Source organism: Nyctereutes procyonoides, unplaced genomic scaffold, assembly GCF_905146905.1.
Source record: "Nyctereutes procyonoides isolate TBG_1078 unplaced genomic scaffold, NYPRO_anot_genome, whole genome shotgun sequence".
NCBI lineage: Eukaryota > Metazoa > Chordata > Mammalia > Carnivora > Canidae > Nyctereutes > Nyctereutes procyonoides.
In genome coordinates, this window is record NW_026575024.1 from 31,424,530 (window position 1) to 31,447,597 (window position 23,068).

Here is a 23,068-nt window from a genome sequence, read left to right on the forward strand (position 1 = left end):
CTGTAAAGGTTACTAGTGTTGAGGGTTAAATGCATTAATATACACAGAGGCCCTATAAAAGTGCCAAATGCATCTTTCTGATCATTATTATCGTCAGTTAGTGTTGTTCTCACCATAAAGATGCAGGGTGATGTAGGATTCTGCTGCTGGAAATATATACGTTGTTTTTTCTTTGGACTGAGAGCCATAGAAACCATCCAAGTAGGTACAGAAGTAGGCACCACATTTCCCTTGGGACTTTTGCCTGATTGCTTTGTTAAGATAAAAGCTGGATATATTTTTCTGTAGGCTTTGGAGCACCTGCTGAGTTTGGTGTGGGTGAAGTGATGGCTCTGTTTGCCCTTCTTCTGCCTGCCTGTGGCTAGTATCTCCGTTGAGGTGAAGGGATTGACTTCTCCTTCCACAAAGAGCCATCCCCGTTGGGTTTGTGCTGCACTTCTTTCTGGGCTCCTTAACATGCTTTCTCCTTCCCCTCTTCTCTTAGATGGAAGAACTGGTGGGTGAGAGGCATCCTGACTTTGGCCATGATTGCATTTTTCTTCATCATCATTTACCTGGGACCAATGGTTTTAATGATCATTGTAAGTGTCATTTGCATACTATTTTAGTTTGCCTTCATTTTTTTCCCACGGGATCAGTCATCTGAAGTGTAGGGCATTGGGTTGGTTTCTGGGCATCAGTGGGAGTTCCGGCTCCTTAGACCACATCTGCCTTAGAATATCTGACCTCTCCCTTTTTAGGAGCCAACTGGAGGGTGTTGGCACAGGCCAGCTGTGTGTGGTTAAAGATATCTCTTCATTTTAAAAGTTGATTATTATTTCAGCTGTTTGATTAGCCTGTGACCCTGGCTATGACTCTGTGTGATTCTGATTTTTGTTTCTTGTTTTCCTGGGGCCTCACTGTGGGGCTTAGGACTTTGATTTAAAAATCCCAGTCCACAGCACTGCTCTCTTAGTTTTCCTGCTGTCATGGACAGGGTCAGATGACTAGTGGCTGACTGCTGAGCAAAGCAGTTGGGGCTTTTCAGGTGTTTCTATTCAAAGTGAAAAGGAGAAGAGATTAATTGAGTCCAGGGAGGTACAATAAAAAGTTAATTGAAGCTTCAGTGGTATGTATTTATTGGATCTCCTATGTGAGACATAAAGGACTGCACTGCCAAGGGGGGTGGTGTGAGTGAGAAAGGAGAAGGAGAGCAGAATCACTGTAGGACTGACATTCTTAAATATGATAGTTTCTTTCCAAGATCCATGACCCATGTGTGGGTTTTTGCTTCCCAAGATGGTTAAGAACTGGGAATTAGCAGGTGTTCTGATTCTTTAATGTCTTGCAGGTGATGTGTGTTCAGATTAAGTGTTTCCATGAGATTATCACTATTGGCTACAATGTCTACCACTCCTATGACCTGCCCTGGTTCAGAACCCTCAGCTGGTAAGCCCGCTAACCCCACAGGGGCCCTTAATGGATTTGGACGAAAAGCATTTTATGGTAGGTATTTACAGTCATGGTGGATAGGTGGGGAGTGATGGCCACCGACTCACATGGCACCTTTAAGACCCAAGTATTTTGGGTAGCCCCGGTGGCTCAGCGGTTTAGCGCTGCCTTTGTCCCAGGCCTGATCCTGGAGACCCGGGATCGAGTCCCACATCAGGCTCCCTGCATGGAGCCTGCTTCTCCCTCTGCTTGTGTTTCTGCCTCCCTCTCTCTCTCTCTCTCTCTCTCTCTCTCTCTCTCTTAATCTCTCTCTCTCTGTGTCTCTAATAAATAAATTTAAAAAAAAATCTAAAGAAAAAAAAAAGACCCAAGTATTTTATGTGGCTGGCATGTGAGGAGTGTTGAATACTTACCTGGGGCCTGGAATCTCCCATACTGGCTACATCTTGAGCACGTTGGCCTTGGTGTTTGGATTCATCAGACTTTGCCCAGTGGCCCCCAATTCTAGACCATGTTTTTAATGCTCTGCTATCTGAGCGTCCCATAAAAGTCATCTGTAGGTTGTCAGTGCTGGTGTTGCTATTTCTGGAACTTGGTTTCCTCGTCCTTGAGACAGTTGGTTGAGACTGAGTCAGTCAACTTTGGACAGCCCCCCTTCCTCCCACCCCCCCCACCCCCGTTCCTCAGGATGGAGCCACCTAATGGGCCAGAGTGCACAGGATCCAAATGTAGAGGATCTGGTCTCCTCTGAGAAACGCTGCTCCCTTTGTCCTAGGAAAGGGCTCGACTGCCTTCAGGCAGAAACACAGTTAAAACCTGTAGCACAGGTGATGTCTGAGATCCTGTCCTGATCTGAAACTCTGTTTTATTGGCTTCAGTGTCCTCAGGGAACACAAGAACAGATCTCTTGTGTGGTGCTGAGAGGAGTTGGGGCAAATACAGAATCTTCTCACCTGCTGTGCTGGGACTCAGGGATTGGTTCCATGACTTAGCAGCCCAAGATGAGGGCTTCTGGCCAAGGGAGCTGAAGTGCTCAGACTTGGGCCAGACATATCCTTCCCAGAGATGCTTCCTTACCACCCAGCCGTGCAGCCTGCCTCATGGTCTCCACATGGGCCTGTGCCTGTCACCTGGGTTAAGATGTAGGTCTCTCTTGTGACTGTCCTATAGCTGGGAAGCAGTATTTTAAATTTTGTTAAACACATTCAGGATCTCTGACCTTCTGTTGTGGTCACTGACCTAAGGGAGTGTTTTTCATGTAACAGAAAACAAATCCAATTTGAGAGTTCTTGAACTTCCACAATTAAAAAAAAGAAGAAGAAAGAAAATAGAGGAGAGAAGCTCTCTACTCTCTTTTCTACCTCAGGATCCTGATTGAGTATTTGGAGTAGGTCTGTGTGCGCCCATACTCCAACGCATCACTGAGACTGCCAAGGTATATGAGCCATGGCCTCTCCCTTCCCAGAGGTCCAGTGGAGGAGGCAGGTTATAAACAAATGAATTAATGCTGGTGAAAGGTTTATGTGTCAGAGAGGCTTCAGAGACGGAGATACTCAGAGCACAATTAATTGCTTAGTGAAATGGTCAAATACTACATACTATAGAAATAAACATGGAGGAGGCAGATACCATGCTAGGTTGTGCAAGCTTTTATGAAGAAAATGGTATTTGAGTAATGAGTGACAAAATGGGTAAGTGAAGAGGATGTCCCAGGCTGGGGGAGATAGGAGTGAAACAGATGGCGGCAAAGCCAGAGTAAACCACTGTGATAGGTGTGCAGGGTTCCCAGAAGAGTGGGAACAGGATGGGGAGGCAGGATGAGGCAGGCTCTGGAAGGTCATCTTATGGTTGGAGTGTTCTTAGGTTAGGCATGGTGACTTTATAAAAGGGGCGAAAACTGAGTCTCAGGTTTGTGATGAATGGAGAGTGAGTGAAAACTGCCATGGATTTCCAGATAAAACTTCTCACCCACAGGGTCTCCAGTGAACAGGAAATTGTGGTTGGCTTGTCCCTCTGGGAGCTGCCACGGGAGGGTTCGGGTGGACTGCTGCTCTGATCCTCAGAGCTTCCTGTCAGCCTCACTGTGAAGGAGAGGCTACATGTGTGCTCCCCATGGTGGTGACCTGTCTTCATTTACAGGTACTTCCTCCTGTGTGTCAATTACTTCTTCTATGGCGAGACAGTGACAGATTACTTCTTCACTCTGGTCCAGAGAGAGGAGCCTTTGCGGATTCTCAGTAAATACCACCGCTTCATTTCCTTTACTCTCTATCTAATAGGTAGGCATTTAGTGGTTTACCAGTTCTTGTGTTTGTCTTGTTTTTGTACATTTGCTGACTAGAAGTTGGGGAACTTCTTGGTTAATGCACAGGTTGGATGATGTTAAGTCTGTGTGGGACAGCAGAGCTGAGGGCTCTGCCTTAAATGTGAGTCATAGCAGCTTTTGACTAAGAAATGGGACTGAGGGCCTTGTGTGGTTTTAGGGACTATAGTTTATGCCACCTGTCCCTGTGTCCCAGCCTCCTTTGGAGGACAGCATAACACAGTCCATTCCTGACTCTGCTGTTGGCAGAGATTCTGTGGTGTGATCAAAACAAAAACCACCTAGGAGTTTGGGTATAAAAACAAGCAGCTACCTTTAGGGGAGTCACCTGAGGAGCTGCACGAGGGCCATTACAGTGTGGTAGAAATTTTACCTATCTGGGTTTAAAAAGAGTGTGACTTCATAGGACCTGGGAGCTTAATCTCTGAGACTCTTTTGTAGTCGAGCTAAAACAGCAGAGGTACTGTGAAGATTTAATCAGATACATTAAAAGTTGACAAACAGTAAGGTGCTGTGTCAGTCTAAACTCACTCTTACCTGAGTGTTAAGTGTTAATGCTAGTGTTTTTCATAGTTACTCTCAAAGCCAGTTTGAGGCACAGGAGAAATTTGTTCTGACCTAAATTTCAGTCTGACCTATTTTTGATCAGCTTGATAGCAATACTGGGCTCTGTGAATAACACCTGGCCATTAAACCAGAAAATCCATTGCCAAGGAGTCTGTTGCTGTTGAACATAGTCAAAGAGCATGCCTCAGACCCTGAAAGTAGCCCCCACAGTGGGAGGTCAGGAGTCTGGAATAGCCACATGAGGGGCCAAGCCACTCTGTGGGTAAAAGTCTCTTTCTTTCCTGGAGGAGTGTGTGGGCCTGCAGATTTTTTTTTCTTTTTTGTGAGAAATGCAAGGCCCTGACTCCATACTAGGTAGATCCTCCCTTAGCCAAACCTATAATTTAGGATAGGGTCAGCAAACTTTTTCATAAAGGTCCAGATAGTATTTTAGGCTTTGGGGACCATTGAGTCTTTGTTGCAACTCTTCCGCCCTTGAGCACGAAAGGAGAACCCCAGATAATATATAAACAAATGGGCATGGCTGTTTCAATAAAATTTTATTTATAAAATAAATAGGCAAACAGGCAGCTGGCCTGACCTTTGTTGGTTGACCCCTGCTCTAGGATCAAAACATTCCTATCTGGTGAACAGTGTTCTAAATCAAGTGTAGTCTGCAAGATTTAAAAATATTGCCTTCCTTTGATTGTCTTGAAGGAGTGCAGTTTTGTTCCTAACTCTTACTGGAATAACTAGGTTTATTCCCCTGGGCTTTGGAATTGTGTGCTGGTTAACTTCTGCCAGGAAATTGGCCAAAGGACCATTTAACACATCTAAAGGAAATGACTAGAACAGAGATAATGCTGGGTGTGATTCATTTTGCCCTTTCTCCTCCCCAAACTAGGATTCTGCATGTTTGTACTGAGTCTGGTCAAGAAGCATTATCGACTGCAGTTCTACATGGTAAGGGAAATATATGTATGTGTGTCAGAATTCTTGGCTTAAGTGAAGTTCTGCAGAAACTCAACAAGACTCTGCTTTCTGTGACAAATCGGAACTCTGGAATGCAGTCTGTTTTGTGTGCATCTAGAACCTAGAACATGAAGGGGTGTCTCTGTTTAAGTTAGGTGGCTCTGCATCCACATAGACCCAGTCACTTTTACTTAATTTATACTCCAGGCAGTCTTTCCACTAGGACCTGGAGGTGGCTTTCAAGTAAGGCTCAAGGTAAAGCTTCAGGCCCTGCTACCTCTCTCTTCCAACTTGAAAACAACCCCTGACTGAGTGTACCAAGCACTCAAGTAACATTTTTTACAAAGATTCTATTTACTTAGAGAATGCACACACACAAAAGGAGAAGTAGACTCTTCCCACTGAGCAGAAAGCCTGACACAGGGCTTGATCCCAGGACCCTGAGATCATGACCTGTGCTGAAGGCAGACGCTTAACTGACTGAGCCACTCCAAACGCCCCAGCACTCAACATTTATTGAGAAAATGAGATGAAACCTAGGCTTTCAGAGCGGAGAAAGACTTGCTCATCTGTGGTCTCTAATTGTAGCTGGGGGCAAAGTTCATACCAAATGCTTGTTCTGTACCTTTTTACTTATAGTAAGACAAGTACAGACATCTATTCTACCTGTTTTTGTTTTTGTCTTTTTTTTTTTTTAAAAGCTATTTTCTATTTGTTATTGGCTGTTATTTGAAGTTCTTTTCAGGGTAACATATAGGTCAAATGTATTTTTGATCATCTTTTGCAGTTTGGCTGGACCCATGTAACATTATTGATTGTTGTGACTCAGTCACATCTCGTTATTCACAACCTGTTTGAAGGAATGATCTGGTGAGTGATGTCAGTGAGGGAGATTTTCCCTTTTATTTTGTGGGTTTTCTCATGTCCAGTAGGCTGAGAACTCAAGCTTACCTTCTAAGCCAGGAGTTCTTACCTTGAGCTACATCAAAATCCCCTGCAGGGCTAGTTACATACAACACACATCACTGGGCCTCCCTCCTGAGTTTCTACTTCAATAGATTCAGTAATGAGAATTTCTAGTATATTCCCGGGTGATGCTGCTGCCGCCGCCAGTACCTATACTTTGAGAACCTATATTCTAGACTAACAAATACATGGATAATTAAAGAATCAAAGACAATGCAACTGTATGGCAACAGGTTTGAAAAACTAAAGGAAACTTTCATGATCTGGGAAAATGTAAACTCCCAAAAGTCATGAAGAAGAAAACTTGAAAAGATCAAGAACTATAGAAGAACTTTGAAAATTGCCTAAGAATCCACATGTGGGGAAAAAGCAACCAATGATAATAGCAGAGTTTTGTCTACCCCTTCATATGAAAGCTAATAAGCTTAGGGAGGTAGAAAGAAGAATGTTACACTGATTTCTTTAATGATTACAGGTAACCATTATAAATAAACTATTAGCAAATAGAATCTGGCAATGTGTCAAAAGAACCATATAGTAGTTATTACTTAGTAAATTTTTTTCCAGAAGTACAATGGTTTCAGCAAGAAATCTGTCAGGATTTACAGAAATCAGGAGGTTGACTGAGGAAGCTGGATGATCTTGGAGAGAAGATGAAGGCATATCCTAATTTATATGAGGTACTCAAGTGTGATTAAGACTCCAGATTGTGCCTCTGTTTTCAGATCTCAGAATGAGGTTATAGTAATACCTACCTCCTGAGGAATAAATTAGTAACTATATGTAAAGTGCTTAGAACAGAGACATAAATGTTGGCCTTAGGCACTATAATGTTTAAAACAATGATAATAATGGCTTAAAGAGGCACACACTCTTTCCCTTTCTTTCAGAGTTTTTGTTAGATAATTCTAAGGAATGGCCCATGATAAGTCCTTATCTTTAGGGCCAAACATACCATTTGGTTGTATGTGAATCATAGTAAAATTTCTGGTTATTGGTTTTCACTCAACCTATAGGATTTAATTATAGATGTAGAAAATATGAAGAGCAGAGAATATGTGCTAGAAGCCTCGACAAAGTAGAACTTTGACATTGCATGGGTTTGGGACGATACAGATGCTCTCTTAACAAACAGAAAATGTTGGCTCTAATTGATGGGTCAAGAAATCAGAGATTTATGTATATCATGTTAAATATGGAAATTTAAATAGAGGACATTTTAAAAAAGTGATAGTGGAGAGTGAGGAGAGCAGAACGATGGTACAGGTGTGAAGCTGTACGGCTCCTTTTTCATGGTGGCGATCAGCAGGCCAGGGGTGGTGGGTCAAGAAGATAGCTAGCTGTGTGGGGTGTGGGATGTGGTTCTGAGCTCAGCATAGCCCTAGGGAAATGTAGTGCTCACTAGAGCTAGTCATAAACCATTTACAAAAAAAGTAGGTAAGTTATGAAATAAACATGAAATACACTGCATAGAATTATGTAGGTAACCACTAGAAGGAGAGAAGTCAGGAATGAGTACAAGTAATTATTTTGGGGGAATAGAGATAGGGATGAGGGAAACAGGGTAAACGTTTTCTTCTTTACAGTTCAAATTTGTATTACCGCGTTTACACTGTGCATATATTACTTTTGTAAAAGAAAAAGCAAATGGCACTTTAGAGAACACTATCATTTATTCAGGAGTTATTCAGAAAACATGTGAATGTCTGCTTTGTCCCTAGTACTAGGTGTAGTTTGTTTTTTATTTCTTTCTAGCTTCTTTCATGGATAAATACTTACAGGTTTCATTGGTATTGGAATTGATGAACGGCATTGTTTTGTAGACATCTGAGGTATTGCCATCTTAGGAAAGTTGATTTTTACTTTGGTTTGTTCCCTAGGTTCATTGTCCCTATCTCTTGTGTGATCTGTAATGACATTATGGCCTATATGTTTGGCTTCTTCTTCGGTCGGACCCCTCTCATTAAAGTAAGTGGGTCATCCCAATATGAAGTACTGCCATGAGGGAAGGGTAGTGCTTTCAGTACAAGCAGAGCAGCTTGGGAACAAAAGAAATCTAGCCTGTGTATGTGTGTGTATCTTCAGTCATCCCAAAGAAAGTCTAGCTGGCAAGGACTTAGTTTTGAGAGAAAAGCCAAAGGAAGACATTTGACAACTATTCATAGAGAGGAAAAGAGCTAATAGAATGTTTATAGGCAAAATAGGCACATTCTGGGGGCTTTGTTCTGAATTTGAGTGTTGTCATTAAATTAGTATACCCTTTCCTAATTATCTGACTTGAATGACTAATTGGGACAGAAAGGAAACTGAGGGGTATGAGGCTGGGAGTAAGGAGATCTAGTATAGGGTTATTTTAGAAGGGGAGGTGGTTAACAGAATGAGGTGGGGCTTTTTTTTTGTTTTGTTTTTTCTTATTTTTTTATAGTAGAAAGATGTTAAACAAGTAATCATTGTTTCCAAAGCCAGTTGTCAAAATGCCCTTTGTTAAGAATTTGTTCTTTGTCCCTAGCTGTCCCCGAAGAAGACCTGGGAAGGCTTCATTGGAGGATTCTTTGCTACTGTGGTGTTTGGCCTGCTGGTAAGCGGTGATTCCCTGCTGCTTGGGGGAATGGACAGAGACCTCACACCTACCATCAAAGCTTACCGAGGGCTAGAGAGCTGGTTTCCTGAGGCCAAGGACTCTGTCCCACTGAGTGATTACCTCACCCTGTGAGGGGCATGAGCATGGCCTGCTCTGTCACTGGCTCGGCAGAGTCAGCTGTCCTTCATCTGCCAGTTTTCAAATAGGGTCTTGGTAGTTGAGGAGCAGGGGGCCAGATGCACCTGTACTCCTCTCATGCCAAGGCGTGGTGACACTCAGCAGGTAATGTCCTTATCTACACATTTGGTATTTCAAGGTTGAGTGATTGGTAGCTGAGAGTAGGAGGTGAGGTGAGCTATGCCACTCCAGCCCAGGTTCTCTCCCATGTGTGCCCTGTGGGAGGAGGACAATCTTCCCACCCTTTCTGGAGCATTCCCTGCTTCTGACCATCAGGCCAGCCTCTCTTTTTTCAGAAGTGCCAGCCGTCCTCCAGTACTGGTTCTTTTACTTCCTTGCTCTTCTATATTCTTCCTCTAGGCTGGCTGTCTCTCACGATACCACTCCCTGACAACATGCCTCCAGTTCAAATTAAATTAAGAGATCTTGAGAAAAAGGGACCATTGCTCCCCTAAATGGGGAGAAGCTTCTTGTAGTCCTTTGCCCAAATTCCTTCAGGTCTTTCCTGGATTTCGACCTGGGTGTTTGGGCAACTATGTGTAAAGCCTCAGTGGGCCATGAACCTCTTTTTCAATTCTCTTCCAAACTCAGGCAAAATACTTGTGGGGAAACATGAACCTCTGATGTAGTGCACAGCTCACAGTTAGCAGGGTCCTAGGCGCTGTGAGAGATGCAGTGAAACCCCATGCGAGCTGCTCAGGCAGGATGGCTGGGACTTGTATCTTCTGCCCAACTCTGCTCTTTATCCTCAGCTGTCCTATGTGATGTCCGGGTACAGATGCTTTGTCTGCCCTGTGGAATACAACAATGACACCAACAGCTTTACTGTGGACTGCGAGCCCTCCGACCTCTTTCGTCTGCAGGAGTACAACATTCCTGAGGTGATCCAGTCAGTCATTGGCTTGGTATGTGCCACTCACGTTGGGCAAACTATCCCTGGTTAGCTAGTGACTGCAGAGAGCGAGCCCACTCTCCACCATGGCAACTCCCTCAAGAAAAAACCTTGCTTCCTCCCTCCACAATGCTGCAGATCCCAGCGTGGAGGAGACTTGTTCAAGTCAGATAAGGGTGAGAACAGAAGGAAACATTTCATCTCACTTCAATTGATTTAGACCAGTGGTTCTCAAACTGTGGTCTGGGGAGTACCTGAGATCCTTTTAGGGAATCTCTGAGGTCACAGTTATTTTCATAATGATATAATGACATTATTTGCCTTTTTTTAACCTTGTTGACATTTGCTGTGAAAGGTGAAAAGCAGTGGTGGGTAAACTTGCTGATACTCTAGCATGAGTGAAGGCAGTGGCACCTAACTGAACTAAGACATTGGATTCTTCATGCCACACACTTGCTGTAAGAATAAGGTAGTTCCTCTTAAGAGTGTCTTTGGTGAAACCATAAAATGATTCATTTTATTAAATCCTGACCCTTGAATACATACCTATCTAGTACTCCTACACACACAAATAGAAAGTATTCATTTCCTTTACCTAAAGAAAAGCAGACATGTACCTGTTTATGAGCTGAGCTAGCTGCTTTTTTATAGGGACATAATTTTTACTTAAACTGACTAGTTTTTCAACTTTGCATATTTGACAAACATTTTCTTTGAAAACGGATGAAGTGAGCCTGTCACTTCAAGGAAAACACCTGACAGTGATTGTTACCAATGATAGAATTTGGCTTCCTAGTGAAAATTAGTATTTTGGAAAGTATATACCTGTCACTGGAGCTTGACAGCTTCCTAATACTTCAAAGCTTTGTGGATGTGAGCTGCAATGATTTTTGTGTGGGGATTTTTATAATGATTTTAACATAATGATTATTTTGACATGTGTTTTGACATTGTTTATAGCAAAATGTGTCTACATTTGGAAGATTTATAGAACTTAGTGAACTATCATTGTCTAAATGGCCAATGAATGCATGGTGTTTAAACCGTCAGGTGGGGTAAAAGATTCATTCAAAGTGTAAGACAGACCCATGGATTTCAATGTTAAGAGTATTATAAGTTCATTCATTGGATTTCAAATTCCACACTGCACCAAATTTTAAGAAACTACCACTTGTCCAGTTCTGGTGTAGTGTCAGAGAAGAATACCTATAATTATCTGAAAAGACAATGCTAAAATACTCTTCCTTCTTTCAGCTACTGTGTAAGGCTGGATTTTTTCCACATACTTCAACTAAAACATCATATTACAACAGACTGAATGCATAAATGTTCTCTATTAAGCCAGGCATTAGAGATTTATAAACAAAATCTAGTTTTCTTACTAATTTTGTTTTTTGGGGAGAAAATATAGTTCATTTCATAAAGAGTTATTTATGTTAACAAGGCATCTTGACTGATTTCATTTATTCTTCTCAGACAACAGTCTGGATGTACCCCTTCCAGATTCACAGCATTGCCCTGTCCACTTTTGCCTCGCTCATCGGCCCCTTTGGAGGTTTCTTTGCAAGTGGATTCAAACGAGCCTTTAAAATCAAAGTAGGAAAACTCTCTTCTCTGTTGTTCTCGTTGTCTCTCAACCTGATATCCTCCTTTCCCTCCCCATCAACCACCACCTCCTTCAAAATACCAAGCTGTAAACTGACTAATGTGTGCTCTTCTTCACTTATGGGTGGAATTTAGGCTGGTTAATTAAAAGTACATTGTTTCTGGGGCTCCTGAGTGGCTCAGTTGGTTAAGTGTCCAACTGTTTATTTCAGCTCATGTCATGACTCTCAGGGTCATGAGATTGAGCCCCATGTGTGGAGCCTGCTTAAGATTCTTTCTCTCTGTCCCTGGGCACATCCGCCCCCCCCCCCCACTGCCTTATGTTCTCTAAAACAACAACAACAACAAAAACAAGAGCAGTATTGTTTCCAAGAAAATTCAGTATAGTTGACCCTTGAACATGCAGGGGTTAGAAGCACTGCTCCCTTCCACCATCCCCATTCTCCCACACAGTAGAAAATTCACATATAACTTTACTGGAAGAATTACTGATAAACAGTTGACTAACACATATTTTGTATGTTATATGTATTATAGACTGTAGTCTTACAATAAAGTAAGCTAGAGAAAAGAAAATGTGGTTAAGAAAATTAGAAAGAGGGACACCTGGGTGGCTTGGTGAGTGAGCATCTACCTTCAGCCCACATCATGATCCCGGGGTCCTGGGATCGAATCCTGCATCAGACTTCCTGCATGGAGCCTGCTTCTCCCTCTGCCTGTGTCTCTGCCTCTCTCTGTCTCTCATGAATAAATAAATAAAATCTTAGAATGTGAGGGAAAACACATTTACATTACTGTATTTACTGAAAAAATTGTGAGGGAAAACACATTTACATTACTGTATTTACTGAAAAAAAATTCAAGTATAAGTAGACCCATGTAGTTCAAACCCCTGTTGTTCAAGGGTCAACTGTAGTTGGATTTTCAGTTTATTTGTTAATATATGTTGTATCTTTCTTCAGAGGAAACCTTTTACCATAAGATTGTGTTCTATAATACCCTCAGCATTTGAACCAACACTTTTTTTTTAAAAAAAGATTTTATTTATTTATTCATGAGAGACACAGAGAGAGAGAGAGGCAGAGACACAGGCAGAGGGAGAACCAGGCTCCATGCAAGGGGCCCGACGTGGGACTCGATCCCGGGACTCCAGGATCACTCCCTGGGCCAAAGGCAGGCACTAAACCGCTGAGCCACCCAGGAATCCCCCTGAACCAACACTTCTTACTTTCTATTGCCCTTAGCTACTCAGGACATTAGTGGGGCATTGACAAGGGACCATAGGCCAGGGTTTGGTGTTGGCCTAGCCCAGGCTCACCAGTCCTTCCTCTGCCTCAAACAGGACTTCGCCAACACTATTCCTGGCCATGGAGGCATCATGGATCGCTTTGACTGCCAGTACCTGATGGCCACCTTTGTCAACGTGTACATTGCCAGTTTTATCAGGTACTGTGCCATTCCATCTGAACCATGTTGGTGGAATTTTGAATGTGGTGAAATTCTAGAATTTGAGCTACAAATCAGTTGGAGTGAAAAGCGTCCCAAACATGAATGCGGTTTTTAGTTGTACTCTGTCTGGATTCTCTAAGGGCCCCCCCATCCTGCCCTCCATGAGTAGAGAATCCAGAGAGAACAGCAACCATTTGGGTAATCAGGCCTTAGAAGCTGATGGGCTCCTGTTTCCTCACATTCTCTTCCAGGGGCCCCAACCCAAGCAAGCTGATTCAGCAGTTCCTGACCTTGCGTCCAGATCAACAGCTTCACATCTTCAACACACTTAGATCTCACCTGGCTGACAAGGGGATGCTGACAGTTGCCACGGAGGATGAATAGGGGCCCTGGGGCTGAGACAGCAGGAGCAAACGGAGCAAGGGGCCAGGTTCCAAGGCAAGCCCCACTGATGTGATTCAGACAACGACGAGGCTTCAACTCCCTGTTTTTCTCTTTTCTTTTCTTTTTTTTTTTTTTTTTGAGGGGGGAGTAGAGTGTTTTTTATTTGTGGGTTTTAAAAACAATCTGTATATACTGTCTTTGTGCTTATGATTTGGGTCGTGGATAAATTACGGCTTTGAGTTGGAAAGAAGTCACGGGGGTAAAGACCATTTGGGTTTTTTAAAAAAAGTTTTAACCTGAAAGACAGTATTGTCCAACCAGGGTGCATCTGCTTGTGCTTCTTGCTCCCAAGCTAGAGCCTCTGTTTCTGGACTCGATCAGAAAGTGGATGTTCATCTGTGTCTGATCAGTTCAGGGGGTCCCCTGGCCTGTCGTCTTTGTAGCTGCCCCCAGCTGGGAAGAGGTGCATAGCTTGGATGTCTTTGCTACTGGAGAGCTTTCACCTGGGCTTCTCAAGAATTCCTGCCCTGGGATGATGGGACAATTGCCTTCTGTACGCCGGAGGGACAAAAGTTTGTTAATTAGATAAGCATTCTACCCACAAAGTCCTGCGGAGTATGAGCTCTGCTTTGATATGGGTTCACCTTACTTCATCATAGACTGAAAGGCGGCTTCAACATTTTTTTCTTCAGGAAGCACTAGAAATTATTTATAATAGTCTGAAAAAATACACTGTAATATTTCAAGTGTATGCAGTAGAATGTACTGTAACCGAGCCCTTTTCCACAGGTTATAGACTCAAGTGGCTCCTCTTGGGTAGTCCAGCTATGTCTTTTCAGGGACGCTACTGTTCACGTTTGTGCTGTAGACTTGTTGCTGCTGAATCCTTTCTGGGGGCTTTCCTGTTAGGCAGGGAGCAGGGGGCTTCTTGTTCACTCACCCTTTGCCTGACTGACCACCCTTATAGCTGCTGTGTTGTATATATACTACTCTTACGGCAAGTGTGTATCTGTGTTTTAAAAAATCACTTCTTTCTTACTGTGATTTCAGTTGTACCATGACTTCTTCACTGAAACCACAAAATCCTGCTTACAACTCTGGAAAACCTAACCTGATTAGAGGTGTGACTATTCTGAAGATTACATGCACATTTATATATACATATATATATAATGTGACCAGTTTAAATGTAGTTTGTATTTTATTGAGGGACCTTTTTTTCTTTTAAACTGTGATTTTTTTTTTCCCCCTGCCTGATTATAGGAGTGAGGTTGACTTTGGGGCAACAAGTTCTTTGTCAGGACAAGAAGGGAGGTTAGGAGAGAGAACTTGGTGCCCAGGTGTTCGGTTATTCTGTGCCATGGTGGTTCTCATTGCCAAATGAGGGTGCAGTGACTTGCTTCAGCACCTTGGTCTGCTATTGGTTCATTCTGTTTCTGTTTAAATCAGCCTTCCCTGGTTGTTCACAGTCAGCTTAGGTCACTGATATGTCTGGCGCAGGGCAGCCGGCCCCTCTCAACATTGCAGCTTATGATCACTGCGTGGCTTTCCCCACGTTTGCAGCACTGAAGCCACTTTCCCCCCTCTGAGCTTGTACTTCCATTTCAGTACATGGCTTTTCTGGTTCAGGGCCGAGGCCCCTTAAAAACAAAATGGGTTTTTACATGGGGTTTCTGTTCTGGCTGTGTGATCCTGATGTGACCATCTGGCAGGACACAGCACTTTCTTGGTCCTCATCTTGAGTGCTCCCCTAATTCCAGTATTCTGTGATTCTGGCTGAGCAAGTTCATGTCACCAGAGGCTAATTGTGGGTATCGAGTTGTGGCCTGGGCACCCAAACAGCAAGAGATTTCAGGCCATTACTAAATGCCTGACCTTGAGATGAGTCAGTAGCTCACTGATAAATCTTAAACAGTGAAGGTCATTAGTAACAAATCTAGTTTTCACATTGAAGAATGAACTTGTTTTCTGAAACCAGAGACACAAGGCGTTGGTTGTTTCTGTTGCCTTAGTGTGGGCATATGGTGGGGGCCTTGGTGGCTGGAGCCCAGCAGCCCTTGCAGAAGACCGTCTTTGGGATCAGGGTGCCTGGCACCTTCCTCTGTGGAAGTGGTCACCGAGGAAGCCTCTGGGGTCCTAGGAAACTGAAGCTGGATTCTCACTAGAGCTCTCAGCAAGAACCCCAGAAGGTCAGCTTGGGTTTTATCTTCTGTTTTCCCCACCTGCTTTCTGGTCAGAGAAGAGGAATTTCCTAGAGCCTAGTAGCCAGGAAAGCAAAGCCACCTTGTGTCTCTGAATATGCAGTGTTTTTCATTCTCGCGTTTGTTAGGATATTTCACCGTATGGTCAAGATGCAGGAGACTATTTTAACATACCCCTGGACTGATCTTCATTAATGGTATAACTTGCTTCAGATCCATTTTTTTGTGTGTGTGAGAAATAAAATGTGACCGAAACTGTGTGCTCTCCCTTGTTGTGACTTCAGTTTCTCCCTCCCATGTGTGGTTTTCCATTCCCCACTTGTTTCTGCATCATTATCTTGCAGTCCTAATTTAGAAACCTTTGTTTTTTGCTTAGAATCTAGTGATCTCTGGAGGCACCTCAGGTCGGAGTCCTGAGCACCTTACTAGTGAGGTCATTGAGGGTCAGAGCAGCGAGAGTGCTTCTCCAGGGTCACCGGGCAGAGGCAAGCCTCATTCCACCTTGCACTGCCCCGCTCACCAGAATAGGGATGATCCGTGGCCCCACTTGCTTTTGTGAGATGGTGTTAAGTGTGCTTGGAATTCTGCAGCATTGGTTCTTCAAGCCGAGGAGGCCCAGCACCGGGTTGGCACTTACAGAGGGAGCTGATGAGCAAGGGTGTCCTGGAAACCTGGAGGTGGGGAGGGGTTCTACCAAGGGTTGGGCCTGAGCATCCTCCCTGGTAAGCCCAACTCATGACTGCTCATGGGATGCCTGAGTCTTTTCCCCTTCACCACCCTCAGCATTGAGAAAGTGTACATGTATGTTTTGCTTCTGAGAGTGAAATCCCTAAGGCAACCTGGATCTTATTTGTGCTTATTATTTTTTGCCTGTTTCATATTCTGAGCATATTAGTAGCTACAGTATAATTATATTTTAAGTTATTTACTCTTAGTGTTTTTTGTATTTTGTATCTCTAATTCTATAATGTATGTCTGAAATGAGTGTCTCACTTTTAGAAGGGGTGGAATGTAACATTTAATCTTATACAGGTGGACTTTGGAGCCATTTTCATAGTATTTGTTTTTTCCCACTGGGCTGCTTCTCCTGTAACTTATATTTTTGGAATCTTCCCACATAACACATTTTAAAGATTAAACAGACCCTGAATTGAATCTAAGCTAGTTGCTGAGTTGGCTGGAGGATGATCCTAATGGTTTCCTGAGTTCAGATCTTCAAACTGTCCACGAGTCCCCAGCAGGCTCAGCGGCACCCCCATGTCGATGGAGGTGGTCGGGAGGACGTAAATGACTCAGGACAAAGAGCGTCAATGCTCAGAAAACTCAGCAATGGCCTTTCTCTATTAGGAACCTGCCCTAGGTCAATTTCTAAGTAAGTAGATTTCCATTACTCTATGCAATGTGATCCGTCATTCTGGAACCTCTTCCTGTGTCCATAATATCTTAGGCACCGTCACTGGCTTCCAGAGTAACTGCATCTGGGCCTACCTTCCTTTCCCGTTGTGATGATGTGCTGAGTATCAGGTGGAGTAGCGAGGGGGTGGTTTTACTTTTCCCAGGGTTCCCGTTCTTCCAGAGTCAGGGAGGGGAGGAACAGCTAGGAGGAGGATGTCCAGGTGGCTGTCTAGACATCACAAGACAGGGAACCATGGGCATACTCACTGTGCTTGTGTGCAGCAGGGACTCTGAAGAAGCAGCTATAACAAATCCTCAGCTTCTTCCCTAGAGGGGCTGATTCTTGGCCAGAGTCTCATTGTTCTGTCCTTGTCTTGGTCAAAAGGAACTTCTCTTTCCCTTGATCACTCTCCACACAGTTGTCCATTTTCCAGTTTTTGGAAGACATTTGACACTCCCATTGTCTGATTTGGTTTCCCTTGTTGGGCGAGGGCCTGATGGCCTGATCTGCAGAGGGTGCTGCTCTTGGCCCACGTGATCAAGAGTGAATGGTCTCTTCTAGGCCCACCTCATCTTGGTCCTGGACTCTGCTCATCCACATCTCTGCAGCAGGCAGGCATTCTCAGGAATGGAGTCCCAGCTGCTGACTGCTTGTACCACTGTCCAGTGTTCCGGTCTTTCTGTTCCTCCTGGCTCTGCCCTGTCACCCCCTTTCAGGTGGCTAGAGGTTATTCTTACCTGGGGCTGTCTCTTAATGGAGCAAGACTTTCACCTGTTTGTAGGTGGATTGTGTTTTCAAGAGCAAAGAGCTCACAGCTATGAGGGCAATTTGGGAGATATACTTTGGTTGTTGGGGTTTGTAGAATATTTGAGTAATTTATGAGACTAGAGGGCAGAATATGTGGCATCTAAGATTTTATGGGTAGTGGGTTTCAAATCTCTTGGCCTTTTGAAGACCCTGTCCCATCTCCTTCCCCTCTCCACCAAATGCCTATCTGCTGAGGCTCCTTTTTATTCTTGAGCAAATAAGATACCAGCAGTGTGTTATTAATAATAATAGTTGCAATAATAGTCATAGCGCTTAATATGTGCCAGGTATAATGCTAAGGGTTTATATACATTATCCCTTTTAATCCAGAAAACAGCCTTTGATTAGATATTATTGTCTTCATTTTATAAATAAGGAAACCGAGGCACCATGACAGGCTGATCTCACTGGTTAAGAAGATAGACTTCGGGCTCGAATAGCCCTAGGTTTAGGCAGGTTACTAGGTGTACCTCCAATCTGATGGGGTCTGACGGTCACCTCCCGCAAGGGGTTATTCTGAGGATTTTATGAGCTAATGCATGTAAGCATTTAGCACGGTGCCTGGCACTTAGTAAGCACTCAATAAATGGTAGTTCTTGTTGTCAAACTCAATGAGTAATTTGAACCCAAGTTAGTGTAATGCCAGAGACTGGGTTCTTAGTCACTACACTGTTACTTGCCCTGCACACAGCCTGGGTGTTCACAGTCTAGAAGATTTTGAGAGAGGCAGGCCAACTTTAACACCCACCTACAGTGTGTGGGTGCATCAGACTTCATTTAGAAGGCTAGCCTGACAAAGGGAAAGAAGACATGATGATGGGCAGCAATTCTTCACTCTTAGTTGTGGTTTCTGTGAGGTCTTGCCCACTTTCTGTTGCCCATGGCCTGGGCTCTCCTTGGAGAAGGTTCTTACCTCTTGCCTGATGCTGCCTCCACTCCATGAGAGGTGAGGTCTTGTGACTCACTCTGGACCCCATTTTCCTTTGTACACAGCTCAGTGGCCTGAGCAGTTTCCTGTATGGGTGGGCCTCTCAAGGGCCAAGGAGAATGGGGAAAAGAGAAACCTATGTGGCAGATTATAGTACTGATGGAAATCTTAGAAGTTCTGCCCATACCCTCACAACATAACAAGTCAGGGGCCTTGTGTTTCATGCTTTCTTAAAAGTATTAATGGGCAAGGGGTGCCTAGATGGCTCAGTTGCTTAGGTGTCTGCCTTCAGCTCAGGCTATGTCCCAAAGGTCTCGGGATTGAGCCCCGTGTCAGGCTCCTTGCTCGGCGGGGAGCCTGCTTCTTCCTCTTCCTCTGCTGTTCCTCCTGCTTGTGCTCTTTCTCTATCTCAAATAAATCAAATCTCTTTAAAAAAAGGTATTAATGGGCTAGAAGCAGATGACCTCTTGAGAGGCTAGATGGCATGGAGTATTTGTTTCTGGTGGAGTCTCGTTTAGCTAGAATCAAGGTTAGTTTAAAGGATCAGATAGGTGTGTGATGAATGAACGGAAAACAGGCACTGGGATTGTGTGAACAATATTTCACTTAGTTTTCCAAATGGAGATGGGGACTTGGGGGAGGGCATGTGTTTGAGGTGGAGGGTTCTTTGCTTTGAAGGAATCTTGCTGACAGAATCCATGAGAGTCTCAAGCCAATGGAATAATCATAACTACCAATTTGACCATGGACTGTTTCCTGGGTGTTGTTGGGGAATGAAGACCAGACTGAAAGCCCCATTGTATTTAAAGAATGGTCTCTTCCCTTCAGTTAAATAATGAAGTAATGACTATGAATGGAATCAGGAGAAGGTTGTAAAAGTGTTCAGTATGCATCTGCTCTGACAGGCTGATCCTAGCTTGCCCTCACGCCCTCCTGGACTCATATTTGCCAGGCCTGGCACTTCTTCCCTAATTATTGCATCTGATGGACACAGGTTGCCTTCTGTCTGTGAAGAAATGGGCTCTCAACTGGGGACAGGGGCCCTCTGGACATCGGGGCGACCATGCCCTGTGTTGGTCTCCTGGGCACAGGGCAGGGCCTACCTAGCTCCTTGCAGCCTCCCTAGGGCTTTACCTAAGTAACACTCACAGGGTGTAAGTGGACTTAGCCACCTGGTGATTCTGTCCCAAGTGAAATTGTGTCTCTGATACTGTTTTTGTCCTTGGCTCCCGGAACACATCTGCTTCTCCCCTTCATTCAGTTCATGGACTGGGCTTGCCGCCTTTGTGCCTAGAAATGCCAGAATAGGAAGAGAATTCTAGTTGGCAGAATGTATATCCATGTTCTTCTAAGAATGTCCTTCGTGTGCTGCTTTGTTTTCATGCACAGAATGTCGTGTCACTCCTTAGGTCATGCTGGCTGGACGTCTGGGGAACTGGTTAGAAAGGGGAAGAGATGAGTGGACATCATGGCCAATAAAAGCAAAGGACTTGGAGCTGCAAGAACAAGTCAGGACAGAATGCAGAGATTTGTTGCCCTCCACCCAGAAGACGGGTGAGAAGCCACAGGAGGCAAAGGAGAGGCCAGGCAGGAGTCCTGTGGCTGAGGGCAGACTAACGGGGGGCCAGCCCTGGGTTTTGTGGGTGCGGGGACCAGAAACAGAGCTCAGAAGCCTATCCAGGAAGATTCAAAGCTCACGGAATATGAACTATCCTCTGGAGCTGATGCTGATAGCAAATTTTTATTGATGCTTCATACTTTCCTAAAGGGAAGGGGAAAACCAAAGTGGGTGAGGTAGGAGGCCCCTCTGTGGAAGCCCCAGGAGCTCTGGGGTGTTGGGGGAGCTGGGCACAGCTGTGGACTTGCTCCTCAATTCTGTCTTGCTCTGAGGATCGATTTAACCCGAAAGCTCCCCCAGACAGAAATGCCTCCCTGCCCCATTGGGGAGTGCCAGGCAGTCACCTGTGGCCCATCCCAGCTGTGTCTGTGCCACCCAGAGGTTAGCCTGTGTGTACCCTGCCTCCTCAAGGTCAATGTCTCTGCTCCTCCCCTCGTGCGGTGTGATTCAGTCACGTCAGACGGGTAAACTGGTACTGACACTTGCTTTTCCTGCGCTCACACACTGGTAACCTTGGAGCAGCTCTTGGGGGTGTGTGGAGCCCACCTGACAGTCCTTAGGGCCTCCCCAGATAGGTGTGCTGCGGCTGTGCCCTTTACCTGACCTGGTGGTTTGCGGAATCCATGTGTATTAGCCACAGCTGACCCTTTCTCTGTGTTCTGATCTGTGTTGAACAGTACATGTAGATTCTTTTTCACTGCAGTTCCAGAACATCATGTATTGTACATTGGGAAATATTTACCTTATTTATATACCTGAATGTTCCTGTTACACAAATAAACATCTATTAAGTTCTGTGTTGTTTGTGGTTTCTGATGGGGGAGGAGTGCCTTGTGAAGGCTATGGGTGCGTGGGACTTGGCTCGAAATGGGGTGGGAGGGGTGCGGTGTGAAACCAGCATCCTTTCCCAGAATGCTGCCACCCCTGCCAGCTTCTAAAGACATTCTGCCCTTGGCCTTTGCAACCTGTTCTCTTGGCTTTGGTCCGGCTTCCCTAACTCTTCCTCCTTAGCCACTTTTCTGAGTATCCTTTCCACCCGTCTGTCCCTGAGACTGTGGCACTCTGCCTGAGGCTTTCTCCGCCCCCACAACTGAACTCTGTCCTGGGTGTTTTGACCCACTCCCAGGGCTCTGATTACCACACTCACCTCCACGATTCCGAAGTCCGCACCCCTAACCCACATGGGCTGCGAGGCCTCTTCATGTGGACTTTGCATGACCAAACCCAGACCCTGGCCCTTTACCCACATGCGCCCTAGCCCAGTGTTTTGTTCCACAGCCAGTACTTAGGAACGATCTCATCAGTAAACACAGCCTGCCCATTCTTTTTTTTTTTTTAGATTTCATTTATTTATTCATGAGAGAGAGAGAGAGAGAGAGAAGCAGAGACATAGGCAGAGGGAGAAGCAGGCTCCCTTCAGGGAGCCTGATGCGGGACTTGATCCCAGCATCCCGGGATCATGACCTGAGCCAAAGGCAGACGCTAAGCCACCCAGGTGCCCTGACAGCCTGACCATTCTACGTTCATCCTGACCGCCGGAGAAACGGTGGGGCCCCAGTCCTCTGTCCATGTGCTGAAGGCTCTTGTCCTGGCTTGTGAGGTTCATCTGCTGGCTCTGAGGAGGCCCCAGTGGCATCAGGGCCCATCTCCTATGGGCACCTCTGCAATTGACTGCATCTGTTGACCTTCCACCTCAGAGCCCCTATGCTTAGGTCTTAATGATCTCCATGCATTCGGCAAACGTTCCTGGAGGGCCTGCTCTGTGCTTGACCCATCTGGTTGCTGGGAATGCAGCAACAAAGTCCCTGTTCTCATGGAATTCATTTTAAGAGAGGGTGGCAGACACGTGAAAAAGGTAGTATGTGAGTTAGAGAAAATGTAGCCAGGGGAGGGGAATGCCAATGGGGAGAGATTATTTTAAATAGGGTAATTGGGGAAGGCCCTGCTACCAAGGTGAAGTTTGGTGAAGTTTAGGCCACTGGACGCATTGAAGGGTAGGGGGAGGGTGTTGGGGCAGGTGTGCAGCAAAATGCAAAATGTCCTCAAGGAGCTACAGTGATGGAGCAGGGTGAGTGGGGAGGGGCAGTGGTAGGAAATGAGGTCCCAGAGATAGGATGTTATTATGCAGGGTGAAGCCATTGGCTTTTACTTTGTGCGAGATGAGAGAGTTTGGAACCAAGGAGTGACTTGATCTGATGTTTGTTTTCAAACTCACTTGGCTGCTGTGTTAAGAACAGATTTCAGAGGGGTGGAAGCAGGAGGACCAGAGAGAGGGATATAACAACAATCGAGACAGCAGAAGACCGTGACTCAGAATGGGTGGTATAGTGAGAAAGAATCATCAGAATTTGCTGAATGATTTTATATAGCATGGGAGAGGAGTGAAAGATGGCTATGATGCTGTTGGCCTGGGCAACTGGAAGAGTGGTGGCACCATTTTGGGGGGCCGAAGAAGGCTGAAGGAGAACAGGTTTGGGGTAGGAGGTGGGGCAGAGAGGGAAGATCAGGAGTTTGGTTTTGGATACAGTAGGTCTGATGTGCCTTGAAATATCCATGTGGGGATGTCCAATCCAGGGGATGTGGATATTCTGTACCAGGAGCCAGGAGACTAGGTGAGACAATTGATGGGAAAGAGTTCAGATCCAAAGCAAAGCCCTCTGTTCATTGTTCTGGACTTAGGGATCCACTTCTTTTCACCTGGGGCCCTTCCCCTCATGTCTTCTATGAGATGGTCTCATGCCTCAGACAATCCAGCATTTGAGCCAGGACAAAGACCTGTATGGAGTTTGTCT

At 44.9% G+C, this 23,068-nt stretch overlaps 1 protein-coding gene across 1 annotated transcript in view; it reads left to right on the top strand.

Moving 5' to 3' along the window:
* CDS2 (CDP-diacylglycerol synthase 2) overlaps positions 1-21,071 on the top strand; it is a 63,958-nt gene extending 42,887 nt beyond the window's left edge. The window contains exons 3-13 of the mRNA XM_055300601.1: positions 485-581; positions 1,331-1,428; positions 3,571-3,710; positions 5,205-5,263; positions 6,060-6,142; positions 8,119-8,206; positions 8,748-8,816; positions 9,749-9,901; positions 11,365-11,484; positions 12,836-12,939; positions 13,194-21,071. Coding sequence (XP_055156576.1) covers positions 485-581; positions 1,331-1,428; positions 3,571-3,710; positions 5,205-5,263; positions 6,060-6,142; positions 8,119-8,206; positions 8,748-8,816; positions 9,749-9,901; positions 11,365-11,484; positions 12,836-12,939; positions 13,194-13,326 — 1,144 coding nt within the window. The 3' untranslated portion in view covers positions 13,327-21,071. The remainder of the gene's footprint in view (positions 1-484; positions 582-1,330; positions 1,429-3,570; positions 3,711-5,204; positions 5,264-6,059; positions 6,143-8,118; positions 8,207-8,747; positions 8,817-9,748; positions 9,902-11,364; positions 11,485-12,835; positions 12,940-13,193) is intronic.
* Positions 21,072-23,068: the final 1,997 nt, after the last annotated feature.